Source organism: Bos indicus x Bos taurus, chromosome 23, assembly GCF_003369695.1.
Source record: "Bos indicus x Bos taurus breed Angus x Brahman F1 hybrid chromosome 23, Bos_hybrid_MaternalHap_v2.0, whole genome shotgun sequence".
In the NCBI taxonomy this organism is placed as follows: Eukaryota; Metazoa; Chordata; class Mammalia; order Artiodactyla; family Bovidae; genus Bos; species Bos indicus x Bos taurus.
The window spans coordinates 40,248,855-40,264,519 of record NC_040098.1 but is presented as its reverse complement, the minus strand read 5'-3'; the positions used below and the strand labels follow the sequence as shown (position 1 = coordinate 40,264,519).

At 40.2% G+C, this 15,665-nt stretch overlaps 1 protein-coding gene across 2 annotated transcripts in view; it reads left to right on the top strand.

Moving 5' to 3' along the window:
- The window catches only part of RNF144B (ring finger protein 144B), a 159,816-nt gene that overhangs the window by 73,779 nt on the left and 70,372 nt on the right, over window positions 1–15,665 (top strand). For both annotated transcript variants that reach the window (XM_027523985.1, XM_027523984.1), the window contains exon 2: window positions 10,186–10,389. In XM_027523985.1, the coding sequence (XP_027379786.1) occupies window positions 10,222–10,389 (168 nt within the window). In that variant the 5' untranslated portion in view covers window positions 10,186–10,221. The remainder of the gene's footprint in view (window positions 1–10,185; window positions 10,390–15,665) is intronic.

The window sequence follows — 15,665 nt, the reverse complement described above, 5'->3', positions numbered from 1 at the left end:
TTTTTAAACATAATAATTAGTTTTTGGGTCTCCCAGATTATGATCCAGGTTTTCAGAGCCAAACCCTGCAGCAGAGAGGAAAGTATGCTCTATCAGGAAGAAAAGAAGCTTATTTTAGCTGTATAGTAAGACCACCGAGGTTTCTGGAAGCTGTCTTTTGTCTTCCATAATACAAATACTTTTAATCTGATAAATTTATATTTATATTTAAATTTTCCCTTTTGAAAAGTTGTTTCAGAGTGGCTCAGATGGTAAAGAATCTACCTGCAATGCAGGAGACCCACGTTCGATCCCTGGGTCAGGAAGATCCCCTGGAGAAGGGAATGGCAACTCATTCCAGTATACTTGCCTGGAGAATCCCATGGACAGAGAAGCCTGGTGGGCTACAGTCTATGGGGTTGCAAAGAGTCAGACCCGACTGAGCCACTAACACACTTCCAGGAACATTGTTAAGGACACCAGACTCATTCCTCTGTACTGTCTGCACTAGTCTTGGCTTCTGCGTTTCTCCTGGATTGACTTATGATTCTACTTTCTTGTTGAGTGAAGTTCTTAGTGTTTGAAATCTCTAGTTTGAGGTAGAGGTCAGGAGTCATGCGGAACCCAGATGTTGCTGGAGGAACAAAGTCCATACGGTTTGGGGACTAAACCTATTTTGTGCAGCTGATTGCTTTGGAGATGGGAACTAGGCCAAGCTGAGCTTGGGGAGTAGGTATCGGTAGCCACTGCTCCTGAGTACTGAGACTCTTTTTCAGGGATGCCTGTCTTGACTTACTGAAGCACCTTTGATACAACAGATTATCAGTATTTTTTAGCTTTTGAATCGCTGGAAGTGACTACATAGGAGAATCAGGCCCTGAATATGTTCTCTCCTCCATGTACAGTAGAGAAGTTATCTTCTGTGGTATTGAGGAACTGGAGGCTGAGGCCAATAAAGATGCATATGACGTAGCCTCTGTCCTGAAGGAATTTGCGTAGGCTTGGGAGTGACTTTGGACCAGAATGGTAATTTTTAATTCATGTTGTTTTACCTGAGAGTGAAAAATACTTTGAAGTTTGTCATCTCAATGATGTCTTGTCTTTTTGATGTTTCCCTGATGTCACCTGAGTGTTAAGTAATTGGAAGAGGCATAGGCCCACCTAAGTTAATTTATTTAATTATTTCAAGTTTTAATTTGTTTTGTCACCTTTAGGTCTATGTGGGAGGTCTTGTACTAATGTTTTGTTTCTGTTATCATTGGGATTTATTATTTACTTGGTCTATGAGTACTTCTAAGCCTAATGCATTGTGCTAGAGTAGTTATTAAAACATGGGAAGCTGTAAAAGAGTGTGAAAATGGTCAATACTTTTGCAGCATGGAGTGAGAAAGTTCTCATCTGTGACTGAATCCCTTCCTGAGATGGAAAGCACAACGATCTAAGTAAAATATACTTCTCTTATTCACAGCCGGGCATATTTCTGGTTGTATGGCTTGTGGTATCAAAGAACATGCTTTGAAAGCTGTGTCTCATTGGTTTCTCATTCCTCTGCAGTCACGAGTTTGAGTCTCAGACCTTCAGTCAACTGGTTCTTTGTTTTTCTTGGGAAGGTAGAACAAGACCATCTCCTTTCTTTTTTCCTGGACTTGTGGCTGAAGCTGTAAACCCTGAGTATGATTATATGAACCTCTCTGATGACAACCTTCTCAACTAGTTTACTGGTAATAAGTGGGGACTATGTTTAATCACCTTTACATCCACATTCCGTGCGTGGAATTTGATTCTTTGTGGGTTGACCTTATTTCCTGCATTTTATTCCTTGAGAAATTGATTTGGCAGAGACATACAAAAATACATACCCCTGCACCTCACATAGTGTGAGATGGAGGAGTTATTTCCCCTAACTAGTTTTAAATTTGTATCTATAAAATGTCTCTATAAAACTTTTAATTTTCACAGGAGAGGGTAATATTTATACAACCTTTTATGCATTTGAAGAAAACATTTTGGTTTAGATATTCATTCTTTAGTAACTGTAGTTTCCTGGTAATGTCATGACCCAGGAAATCAGCCCGTCTCTTGCTCCATGGGGCTTCTGAAATAACACTTCTCCTTGATCTGTTAATTACATCACTGTCTGACCTGTCTGTAAGTGGCATTCCTTCCTGCTTCTGAGCTTTGTTGTTATACCAAGCAGGGGGAAGAAAATTATTCAGTAGGGCTAGGTGAATAATTGTGGGAGGCCAGGGAACCACTGATTAAAAAAGAGGTGGGCAGGGCACAGTGGTGGGGTCGAGGAGGGACCTATGATGATGAATGTAAAATTACAATGTCAAGAATATCATTGAGCTCTTATTCTCATTTTCATTTCTACCTTCTTTGAAAGTTTTGTTAGGAAATCTGGAAATGGATTTCCACCTCTTGGGCCTTACCTTATAGTGGTGATGAGAACAGAGAAAGAAGGCAAGAAAAAAATAAATTTGCTTTTCAGAAGGGTAGGCATTTTGCAAATGTTAAAACTTGACCTCCCAGAAGTCCCGTACTCCAGAAGGTTTAGAGTAAGCTTATCACAGTATCATGTACTTTGTTGGTCATGACCTCATATTTCTTTCCATAAAGTTCTCCTATATATCATGCCTGTAGCAAAATGTAAAAATTAGATCTGATTACTGTCACCTTAAAAAAATGGTAACCGAGGTGATGGAAGTGTTAACCAGCCTTACTGTGGTAATCATTTTGCAAAACATATCTATAGCAAATCGTTGGGTTTTATACCTTAAAGTTACACATTTTTTTTCTTAATGATATCTCAATACAGTTAGGAAAATAGATCTTATTAAAATAATGTACTTCATGTGTTACATAATTTCAGATAGCAAAGAGACTACATAGAAAACAGTTTTTGATAATATTTACCGTTTCCTTCCTAAGGATGTATCTGTCCTTTTCAGCCACAAAAAAAAATTAATAGAGATATATTTGTATATTAGTTCCATTTTTAGAGAAAAACCAGGTCTCCCAGTTAGAGTTATCATCTTATTACCATCCTGGAACCTGTTGAGATGAAGATGTTAAAACTGAAGAATTTTAAACCGAATATTTTTTCGTTTCTTGATTTCCCCTGAAGGATGCTATGAAACGGTAGGGGAAAAAAGCAGAAGTCCCTTTCCTATCACAGTGATAAACTGTTTTGCAGCAATGCCACCATCTCACAAAGCCTGAGTAGGTTACGTGTGGTCTCTAAGAATTAAGCATATCTTGGGTTTGTTTACACAGTCAGTCCTTCATACTGGTGGGTCCTGCACTGTGGTTGGTGGAACCTGCAGATGTGGAGACACGGGCGTGGAGGGCCAGTGGTACCAGGCCTTTTCATATAAGGAAATTTGGTATCCCCTGGCAGATGCCAAAATTCTTGGATTCCAGGGATCCTGGAACCAATCCCCATAGCTACCTAGGGATCTCATACCACAGAATAGTTTCTAATCTGTGCTGTTGTTTTCAACTAATGATTAAAGTATCTTATGTGTGATGTGTGTGGTGCTCAGTGACGAAGCTGTGTCCAGCTCTTTGTTATCCCATGCACTGAAGGCCGCCAGGCTCCTCTGTCCATGGGATTTTCCTGGCAAGAATACTAGAATGGGTTGCCATTTCCTTCTCCAGGGGATCTTCCTGACTCAGGGATTGAATCCATGTCTCCTGCCTTGGCAGGCGGATTCTTTACCACTGAGCCACCTGGGAAGCCCTGTTAAAGTATCTGATATGTGATGTATCTACTTAATGGTCTTGAGCATTATCCTTTTGAAAAACAGATATAAAATATACTTGAGGAATTGCATTTTTGTGATTACTAGTGAGGCTGACTGTCTTCCCATTTATTCTTGCCCTCTCAAGGCATGTATTAGAACTATTTTTCTGATATTACTGGTTGTACACTGATTCATCTAGTCCCTGAATGGCCAGAGAGTGGGTCAAAGATGCGAGAAAGGAGGAGAGTCACAAGACTTGTCAGTATGGAGATCCACATAAATCCTTGCCCCACTTACTGCCAGTATTGATAGCCCTTGCTACTCTACCAGCCTGCTGGTCTACCTTCCATTCCAGACTGTATTTAGGGTAGAACTTCAGCAATTGGCCAGTGGCTGACGATAGTCAGCACTTTATTAGATTCAGTTAGTACCATTTGAGTCACTAACAGCTTTTGTTGAGAACATGAACCAGCAGTGAAATTAATCATTGCATTGGATAGAAATGCCAAGGTCAACACAATACTAATTTTCAGATTGTGTTGAGCTGGTTGCCTGACATGTCAGTCTTGGTTGATATCGGGAGGGCTTTCCTAACAAGGTAGAAATGGGACCATTGGATTATTGTTTCTTCCTGCTGTGCTAGAGTATTGGCTTCCTCAGAATCTCTCTCCATTATACAGGCAACACTTCAGCCCTACCTTCCCCAGCACCTCCCCTTTCTGAAAATGCTTCCTTTTGTTAGCTCCCTCTCACTGTCAAGCATTCATATCTTTTATGAAAGCTTTTTCAGGGACGACTCAGTATCTTTGACTGGCACATAAACATTTTGACAGCTCTCATGTGTCTCGTCTTCTGTTTAGTCTTAGACTTCTTACCATGGCCTGGAATTAAGACCCTTCACTATAGATCAACTGGATTTTTACATAAGCTAACATTTCTATTACATCAGTAATATCCAGCCCTTTGGTTGTGTTAGCTTTCTTTTTCTCTTTGTCCCTTTAATCTTGTGCTTTACCAGTTTATCCCAGTCTTACAGTCTTTGCAGATGGTGGAAGAATTCCTAAATAGCCAGATGAGTCTCCTAGTAAAACAGTATCCTCTCCAATCACATTATCTTTTTGTGTAGAGGAATAACAGCTATGATTTTGGGTAGTGAAACAGACATAAACTACATTAGTTAAAAATACTTCGAAAGTTGGCTGTCTCACCCACTGCATTTTTTGGAGCAGATTGCTTTTTCAGGCGGCCAGCAGAATATGAAAATTCCTTATACATCCTGAGCTTTCCAGCACAGTTTCCGAAGTATTCCTTTCTTTGGCAATTCTAATGAAAACACAGGAGGGAAAAAGTGACTTTCCTGTTCTTTCCTATCAAAAGGTAGTTACTTCTCATATAATGAACACTTTGTAGTGCAGGAGACACTCAGAGAGTAGCTAGAACTGCTGATCCCCTTTTCCTGGCTTTTTAGTGCAAAATCAGATGTTTTAGAGCACAGGTGGCTCAGATGGTAAAGACTCTCCCCTCAATGCAGGACCCAGGTTCGATCCCTGGGTCAGGAAGATCCCTTGGAGGAGGAAATGACAACGTGCTCCAGTATTCTTGCCTGGAGAGAGCCTGGGCGATTCACAGTCCATGGGTTCACCAAGAGTCGGCCATGACCGAGCGACTAACACTTTCCTTCCTTGCACTAATCTGTTGCGCTGTGTGGTTACTTACAGTTAAGCAGGTAGACATCTACAGTCTGGGTGAAGCCTGCCCTCCCGGTGCACCCGCAGCCTTGCCGCCAACTTCAGAACATTCGAACGTGAAGTCAGCTTGTCAGGTTTTTCTTTTTTCCGTCATGACTCTTACGTTCTCTACCAAAATTCTTTTCTCACTGGGTTCTTAGCATCCAAGAAGAAGCTTAGTCACACTTGTATGTAATAACTGTAAAAGTAATTATAATTGTTACTGTTTTAAATCAAGCTGGAGGATGGAATGTTCAAGTCACTTGCTTGGGTAAAATGTGAAGTATGAGGCAAAACAAGTCGAGCAAGACAGTGAGAGTGAGTCATGGGCGCTCTGGAAGGAAGACTCCTGGAAACCTGGAGGGGAGCGTGTGTGTTGTCAGTGTGCCTATGAGGATGCTCCCTGAGAGGGTCCGTCAGCCTCTGGCCGTCCCCTCTGTGCCTCATGCCGTTCCTTGTTCGGTTGCTAAGGCACGTCTGATTCTTCGAGACCCCATGGACTGTAGCACGCCAGGCTTCTGGGAGTGAGTTCTGCCGCTGGTGGTTTTAGGTTATGGAGACCAGTGAATCTTTTTTTGTTGTTACCTTTTTATTTTGTCTTGGGGTATAGCCGATTAACAACCAATGTGTGATAGTTTCAGATGAACAGCAAAGTGACTCAGCTGTACATAGACATGTATCCTTTCTCCCCCCAAATCCCCTCCCATCCAGGCTGCCACATAACATGGAGCAGAGTTCCCTGTGCTATACAGGAGGTCCTTGTTGGTTATCCATTTTAAATGCAGCAGTGTGTACATGTCCGTCCCAAACTCCCTGATTATCCCTTCCTCCATCCTTCCCCCTGGCAACCATAAGTTTGTTCTCTATGTGGAGACCAGTGACTCTTATTAAGACGTAGGTGAAGAAACAATAGAACATCTTGGAGTTATTCACAGACATCTCAAGTGTAGGGGAGATTCATTTAGAGGACTTTGGGATTCTCCTGATTATTGCTTAAGAGCTGAATTTCTAATGAGTCAATGGTGAAAAGATTTCTTGCTGGATATTCATTTTCTATGGAGTGCAACTATGAGTCATTCATTTCTCAAACATTCATTACCAGTTTTGCCCAGAGTGAAAACCAAGAGGCAGGCTTTTGAACCATGCCTGGTGAAGCCTTCAGCTTCAGCGATGGTGCCTGGAAGACTGCTGAGGAAAAGGTCAAGGGCACCTGGCTGGGATCTTCCTGGTACTGCTTCCATGGGCACTAGTCTATAATTTCTCTTTTATCCAGTGGCGGAGTACTTAAGATTTTGTTTTTATAAAATTCCATTGCTTTAAAACTATTTGAAAACCATCACTTTGGGGAACTGGGGTTATTGTACACAGAAAAATAAATCACTTCTTCTTTGATGAATTGCTTTGAATTGTTCACATCTCAAAGAGATGAAATATGTGCCTTCTTTCCTGTCTCAGTCACAAGTTCTGCCTTGGTTGGAATGCTTGGAATTTTTTGTTTTTTATAACAAAATAAGTCTCTGCTTTGTAAGAAGTTTTTATGTTATACAAAACTTCATATATATATACACACACATATAATACATATACTTTAAATTTATATATATTAAATTTTAAGGCACTTTATTGAGGTAAGATTGACAGACCAAAAACTACATAGTTAATGTACATAGTGGAGAACTAAATAACTAAATATACACCTATGGAACTGCATGATGCCTATGGTTAACAATTGAATTGCATATTGAAAAATTTGCCAAGGATAGATATTATGTTAACTCCTCTTAATCACAGACACGGAGCAGACACACAAACACAACAATAATAAATAAAGGGTACGGGAGGAAACTTTTGGAGATGTTAGATTTTTTCTATTTTTACAACTTTGATTCGATAGCCCATAGACATGTTACTCACAAACTATGGAGTAAAACCTTATGTATATGGCAAGAGACAAGATTAAATTTCAGATGGCTTTGATTTCACACACCTTCCCACCCTGCCTTAAAAGAAGACTGTTTTGAAGACATAACCTTCTAAGAGGTATCCCATTATGTCTTCGTTTTTCGAGTACATTGGCCTGTTCAATGTCTCCTTCTAAAAAATAGTATAGTGTGAGACTGTGAGAAATGAATGACTTTCTTGAAGAACACCTAGCTCTCTTGTTAGGTTTGGAGCAACAGGATTTATCTATTCTCAACAGCTTCCTCTGAACGGGCTGTTGGTGTAGTTGACATTTGTGGTGTGGGATGTTTCTGGCCTGTGTCACTTCCCATCTTCCGTACTCAGGAAGCATTTGCTGGCTGCATTTCTTCTTGCTGTGTGACTTGGGATTTCTCTTTTTGAGGGGAAAAATAATTCAGAATATGTTGTATGAGCAGTGTTGGGAAAAGATGGATGAGAATACGTTGTTGGTAAGATGATGTGTGTTATCAATGAGGAAGTCTTGAGAAGAAAGCAGATAGTAGCTGTGTAAGCATAAACTGGGGACAGGAAAGAAGTAAATCATTCACCTTTACCTGTAACTGACCCTAAAGAGGTTTTTTTGTTTTTTTTTAACTCAAAAATCCTGAATTTGATGTGCAGGTTGTTTTGAATTTAATTTGCTCTTGAATAATAGGTCACCAATAGTTGATTGAATAAGAGCATGGTGTCTTGAACCATATTGGTCTTTTCCCAAGAAATACCTATCATATTGGAAGCCAATCATTGATTAGCTTCTTTTTTAATTTCTTTTTAATCAGATCTTTTACTGCTTCTCAAGGAACGGGTGATAAACCTTAAACACTTCAGGTCACTAGAGTTAGAAACTGCTGACTCTGATATGACACTAAGAAAGTTAATGCAATTAGATCTCATAGATTTTCTATCTAATCCAGTCTGTTTTTCATTCTCTTATTTTAGCACTTTCGTACTAATATAATGAAACTTAAGCCACTGTGAGGCTGTGTAACAAGTGCTGAATATGTAAAATAATTTTTTTTTGCCTGAAAATTGGGAGGAAGAGAGTCTGGATCTTCTGGAAGGAGAGGATATAATTATTTTTGTGGCCAAATTTATCAGAATTGCCCATACTCGTTTAAGGAGGAGGGTTTGGCAACCCACCCAATCTTCCTGCCTGGAGAATCCCCGTGGACAGAGGAGCCTGGCGAGCTACAGTCCATTGGGTCGCAAACAGTCAGATGTGACTGATTGACTAAGCACAGATACTCTTTTAAAATAGTAAGAACTTAAAGATTTTGCTTTTATTTAATCAGAAGATATTATGAATAAAAATAAAGATATTATGAATATCTTTATATGATATTTTAATGATTTTATCTTTATATGATATTTTAATGATTTTCTCTTTATATGATTTTTATATGAATAAAAATAAAGATATTGTGAATAAAAATCTAATGGAAGGGCTTCCATTATAATTTTTGTTTTTTGGTGTAGAAATATCCTTTCCTATAGTCATGCTACTTGTACAGACAGATTTTATTCTTGTACAATTTCAGTGATCTTATGATAGCTATAGTCATGGAATTCAGGTCTCCTTCCATCTTTTTTCCCCTCTCTCTCTCCCCTTCTTATAGCCCTCTCTCCTTGCTCCATCTCTGCACATAATATCCGTCTGTGAGGCAGTTCTGGTGTAATGGGAGAGCACTGGACTTGGCCTCAAAAGATAGAAGTTTGAGTTTTGCTGTGTTGTGAATAAACTCTGAGAACTTTGGCAGATTGTGCAGCTTCTCAGGACCTCAGTTCATCTGTAAAGTGAAGGAAATGATCATTGCGGTTGTAAAAGATTAAGTAAAGCGATGCATGTGAAGGAACACAACACTGATACCATGTTGAAAAAAATTTTTATTGGGATAGAATATGCAAAACAAAATTTACCATTTCAACCATTTAACGTATAATTCAGTGACATTATAATCACAACATTCAAAAGGTTGTGCAACCATCATACTTTCTATTCCCAGAACTTTTTCATCATTCCAGAAACTCTGCGCTCATTAAGTCATGACTCTCCATTTGCCCTTCCTCCAGCTCTTGGTAATCACCTTTCTACTTTCTGTCTCTCTGAAGTTGGCTGTTCTAGGTACCTCATATAAATGGAATCATATTTGCCCTTTTGTGTCTGACCTATTTCCCTTAGCATAATGTATATAAAGTTCATCCCCGCTATAGCATGTGTCAGATTATCATTCCTTCTTCAGGCTAAATAGTATCCCATTGTATGCTTATAACACATTTTGTTCATTCATTGATTGATTCATTGATGGACATTTGGATTGTTTCTTTCTACCTTTTGACTATTGTGAATAATGCTACTATGAATATGGGTGTGCAAGCATCTGTTTGAGTCCCTGCTTTCAATTCTTTTGGGTGTTCACCCAGAAGTGAAATTGCTGGATCGTATGGCAATTACGTGTTTAACTTTTTGAGTGATGTTCTAAGTGTTTTTTGAGTCTGTTCAATTGATCATAGCAATGCCATTCCAAAATGGTGTGTCTGTTCATAGTATTTTAATTTCCATAGGTCACTTGAGTGAGTCAGGACAGTGAGGTCACCTTACATTTCGGAACTCCAGGGATAGCTTGCCAAGGTGGCTAGCTCTCTAGCCCATGGTTCTCAGAAATGCACTCGCTGTAGCCTTAGATCACTGAGGGGGAGGATTTGCTGCGTCCTGATGTTGATTAAACAATAGCTATATCAATGGATGTTTTCTGCCTTGGGCCTTTCCGTAGGGATTGAGGAGACTGAAGGAGGCTGAGGACAAGCTGATGGGCTCAGTGGGTAGGCTCCACTGTCTGACCATGACGGCCGCTGAAAATCCCACACCTGGAGACCTGGCCCTGGCGCCCCTTGTTACTTGCAAACTCTGCCTGTGTGAGCAGTCTCTGGACAAGATGACCACGCTCCAGGAATGCCGATGCATCTTTTGCACAGCTGTAAGTTTTCCTTGATGCTTTCATCATGAACAAATATGAAGGGAAAAATTGTAAAAGTATAGGAGATATTTCTGTGGCTCAGGAGAAGCCAAACTACCCTATGATCCTGCTTGGGAGAGCGATTCCATGTTTGGATAAGATTCCAAATACTGTTTTGAATGCTAAATCTGATAGTTGCTGGGGTTTAGGCAAAGTGTAACATGTGTATGAAATTTAATTATTGGTTGCATAAGCTGTGCCTTTCTATTCTTAACGCTTTAGCTAAGGAACAAAATAGAGACATTTTTAACTTGCCTTAGTTAACTACCATCTGTAAGAAGCTCATCAGGTGTTTTGAATGATGGAGAAATCAGGTAGCAATTTGCTGAATTTTCTTTCATCTCCGTGCTCATCTCCTACAAAGCGCATGGTATGCAACTGTTTTACTTTGTCAAATCTCCTTTTTAATTTTTTTTTTCTATTTTCATAATATTCTGAATGCTGCTTATTCCTCATAATAGATATCACCCTATAGATCTTTAGGGGTGGGCTTGTCTCTTTTAGTTTGACACTTTGGTATCCGTGCCGGTGACCTTGATGGCATGTACGCCTGAAGGTTGATTGGTTAAAGAATGTGCTAAGTTGCTTCAGTTGTGTGTCTGACTCTTTGCGACCCTATGGACACAGTGGTTAAAGAATAAAGATAGGAAACAGACTGATGGGTTCCATGGGATTACTAGAAGTATGAACCAGGTGATCTTGTTCAGATTTTCATTTATTCAAGCATTTTTTGAGCTCTTACTGTGTGCTAGTGAGAGCTCCCCACAGAAAAGACGTGCACGTGGAAGGAACTGCCAGGAGTTTGGTGGAATCTGGGTGGCTCGACGCCGCGTACCGCAGGAGAGCCTCACCTGCTTTAGGAGTGGGAGCGGGCTTCCTGACGGCCATGCTGTCTGCCCTGAAGCTGTAAACAAGAACCTGTAAGCTGATGCCCTTGGGCTGCACCTGGCTTCAACACATTTCTGTTTGTGTCTCCCATTGGGAAATTTCAAATAACGATAAATTTTTCATAAAAAAATGAAAACGTAGTAAGATAAAGCTTCTCTGGGCCTGTATTCATAGACCCAGAACTGAATGATCTTTCCTCTCTTTATGGCACTCACCTCCCTCCTGTGTGTTTGGATCAGCTACCCTTTTTCCCCCCCTTGGAAAACATGATATCACATTTTATTATTGCTACAGCTGAATCAGCTACCCTTTTAAACTAAGGATGGATTAAGAGTCAACTAGGAAGAGTGCTGGGCAACTCAGCATGGTGGAGCGAGGGCCTGATGCCTAAATTACAATAATCACCGTTTAGCTTTGCTTTGGGAAGGGACCTTGTATGGTCCAATGGCTAATTTATTATACAGTAAATGTAATAATCACCAGACAAATGTGGGTTTAATAGCCCTGACTTGTGAGGGAAATCGACCAGTTTAGTTACAGTAGTCACTGCTCAAATCAAGGGGAGTGAGAAGAAAGGAATTATTTAGGAAGTTCTAGAATCATTTATAAAAAGGCATTTTACTAAGCATACTTTAAAAAATAGTTAAGGTGAAATAAATTTTACTCCATCTCTTTTTTTTCTTAATTTATTCAACTAACGTGACACATTTTCCAGCTAGTTTATATCAGTTTTCTTAAATTCTTTTGGACTGAAGATTAGAGAGAAAGCTTGGAATAATTCTTAGGTAAAAAAAGGAAAGTGAGTAAAATCCTTTCCTTTTGTTTTGAACTGTAGCATCCAAAGATGGCAAAGAATAGTATCATTTATCCCTTCGTTCAACAGATATCTAGGTATCTAGTAAGCAGCATCTTTGTTCTGGGAATTGTTCTAGGCAGTAGGATGTAGCAGAAAACAAAACCCAGCTGAGTTCTTTGCACTTAGGATCTTATCTTCTATCAAAAGAGTTACATGATAAATAGTAACTTTATAGAGTGGTGGGAAATAGGGGCTTAGAAAAAAAGAGCAGGAGGTTAGGGGTGTGGGGCCAGGCTGTTCAGTGATAATTGGGTAGACGGAGGAGGTGGTGGGAAATAGGGGCTTAGAAAAAAAAGAGCAGGAGGTTAGGGGTGTGGGGCCAGGGTGTTCAGTGATAATTGGGTAGACGGAGGAGGTGGTGGGAAATAGGGGCTTAGAAAAAAAAGAGCAGGAGGTTAGGGGTGTGGGGCCAGGCTGTTCAGTGATAATTGGGTAGATGGGAGGAGGCTTCAGTATGGGTGTATGTGTGTGTATTCTTTACTCAACATTGATGCACAAATTTGAAAAAAATTTCCCTCACAAGTCAAGGGTATTAAACCCACAGTTGTCTGGTGATTGGGCTTCCCTTGTGGCTCAGCTGGTAAAGAATCTGCCTGCAATGTGGGAGACCTGAGTTCCATCCCTGGGTTGGGGAGATCCCCTGGCAAAGGGAAAGGCTACCCACTCTAGTATTCTGGCCTGGAGAATTCCATGGACTGTATAGTCCATGGGGTTGCAAAGAGTCAGACACAACTGAGCGAATTTCATTTGTAAAACTTGTTGTTTGGTGATTATTACATTTATTGTATAATAAATATTAACCATTAATATTAAATATTAATCAGACCATACAAGGCCTCCCAAAGCAAAAATGTGATTATTGTAATTTAGGCATCAGGCTCTCCTTCTACCATGCCGAGATGCCCAACTTAGTTTAAGTAGATGCTCAACTCTTCCTGGAGAAGGCAATGGCAACCCACTCCAGTACTCTTGCCTAGAAAATCCCCTGGACAGAGGAGCCGGGTAGGCTGCAGTCCATGGGGTCACTGCGAGTCAACTGAGCGGCTTCGCTTTCACTTTTCACTTTCATGTATTGGAGAAGGAAATGGCACCCCACTCCAATGTTCTTGCCTGGAGCATCCCAGGGACGGGAGAGCCTGGTGGGCTGCCGTCTGTGGGGTTGCATAGAGTCAGACACGACTGAAGCGGCTTAGCAGCAGCAGCAGCAACTCTTCTAGTTGACTCTTAATCCATCCTTAGTTTAAACGGGTGTTTGTCCTGGTGCTTCCTCATCTTGTCAGCGTGAGTTGCTTTACAGGAAGTGAGGAAATGGCCTTGTCATCACAGGGCAGCTTCAGTTTCCTTTGGTCTTGCTTTGTTTCAGAGTGTTGTGCTTCAAAACTATTTTCTTTGACTTTCTCACATTGGTTTCAGACCCTTGCTAATCCTTGAAACAAATGAGTCAGAAGCAATGTTTGGTTAAAGCCAGAATGGAAATTTTTGTCTGAAGGTTACTGATGTTTAAAAGCAGGGTATGAGATTCACTTTTTCAGAGATCTCATAGAGCAGAAGTCAAATGTGTGCATCAGTGTTGGGCAAAGAGTACACACACACAAGCAAAGGCCGTATTTCATATTCACGAGGAACTGATGCCTCTGTATTATTGTTTCTGTAGATCTAAGTTCCCAGTTAAAGACCGCACAAATAGTTCTTATTTCTCCTTTAGCAGTTTGGGAGTAGGGGTTAATACAATTAGATTATTCTGTCATCTCTATCCATACGTCCCCATTGTTGGGGAGTATGCAAAAGTAGAAGGTCAGATGGCTTGGTATTTTTGTATTGTTCTGACTTGGGAACTCTATATAGCTATAATTATGAACCTTCCCTGGCTTCCCAATGTGATTGATCAAAATAGTAAGCTCTATTGGGCTTCTCTGGTGGATCAGGGGTAAAGAATCCACCTATAATGTAGGAGATGTGACTTTGATCCCTGGGTCAAGAAGATCCCGTGGAGAAGGAAATGGCAACCCACTCTGGTAGTCTTGCCTGAGAGATCCCACGGACAGAGGAGCCTGCTGGGTTGCAGTTCATGGGGTCACAAAAGAGTCAGGCGTGACTGAGTGCCCACAGCCATCACCGTGTGTCTGATGACATTAGTGTCTATAAATTTGCAGTTCATACCTGAAGTACTTCACCTGAAATACCATTGTAACTTTTTTGTTGGAGCTCTTATCTCTTTCTTCATTTTAAAAACTGGTTAAAACATGTGTCTAAGGGTTACTGATGTGAAAAACCAGTTAAAAATACTAGTTTAAAATGTGTCTGATCCTGCCGGATTTTGATTTGCATTCAAATTAAAGATATTAAATGTGTTTTGTGTTTTCAAGGCTGAAAAGAAACCTGTGACATCTTAAAATAAGCCATATACTCCTAATTCCCAATTTTAGTGTGATCGGATGCCGTTTTCCCAGTTATTGGCTGGGAAAGCCCTCTTGTGCATACCGTGTATTTAAAATGGTCTTGCTAAGAGAGTTCCCTCTTCCCCCTCTCTAGAGAGGAATGTCTACATGTAATGGTTCTCCTGCTAGATATAGTGCTGTATTTTCATCATTTCAGTGAACTTTTCTCCATTCTATCCTTGTCTTGTTTCCCCTAAGAAACAGTATGATCCGTGTGCTTGGGGAGAGCAGAGTGGACAGAGATGAGGTGTCTGACTTGCCCATTGGCTGTTAGCCAGCTCAGATCTGGCCTGTAAGTAGCTGCTCCCCAACCTACGTGTGTTCTGTGAACCTCCAGCTCTGTGAAAGGGATGATCCTTGCATAAAGTGTTTCAGAGTCAAGTTAGCTTGGAATCAGATATATTTTACATTCCTCTCTTGGAGGCTTGCAATGCATGTTTGCATTTTAGAGACTCTATGAAACCTTGTGGTTAGAAAGAAAGCAAAGGGACATAGTTGAACTTCTCCTGATGAAGTATTTCTGTTCTGTTAATGCTACCCCCCCTTTTTTTTTTTTTTTAAGTGGAATACTATTAATTTCCCTACAACCAGTGCATGGAAGAATATTGCTTTAACTTATTCCATGGAGGTAGTTCTTGATTTAATGACATCCAGAGAAAGGAATGTGATAGATGTTGCTTCAAATAATCCTTTGATATATCTAGTTTCTTGTTAAAAGGAAGCTTTACCATGTTCTGTTTGGGAAGATAGTTTCTGTTAGACTTTTTGCTCAGATTTAGCATAGAGAAGAAAATATTGTATAAAGGAAGGAAAGCTAAATAATCAGGACAAAAATGGGTGGGGCTCTCACTGGCCTGATTGAGGTCATGAATCATTAGGTGTATCATGGAGCCAAAGAGGTTGATGCTGTGGGGTTACAGAGAGAGGTGTTGCAAGATTACTTGTTCTTTTTTTTCCCTTAAAATTTTGTTTTTAATTTACTTATTTTTAATTGAAGGATAATTGCTTTACAGTATTGTGTTGGTTTCTACCAAGCATCAACAAGGATTGCTTGT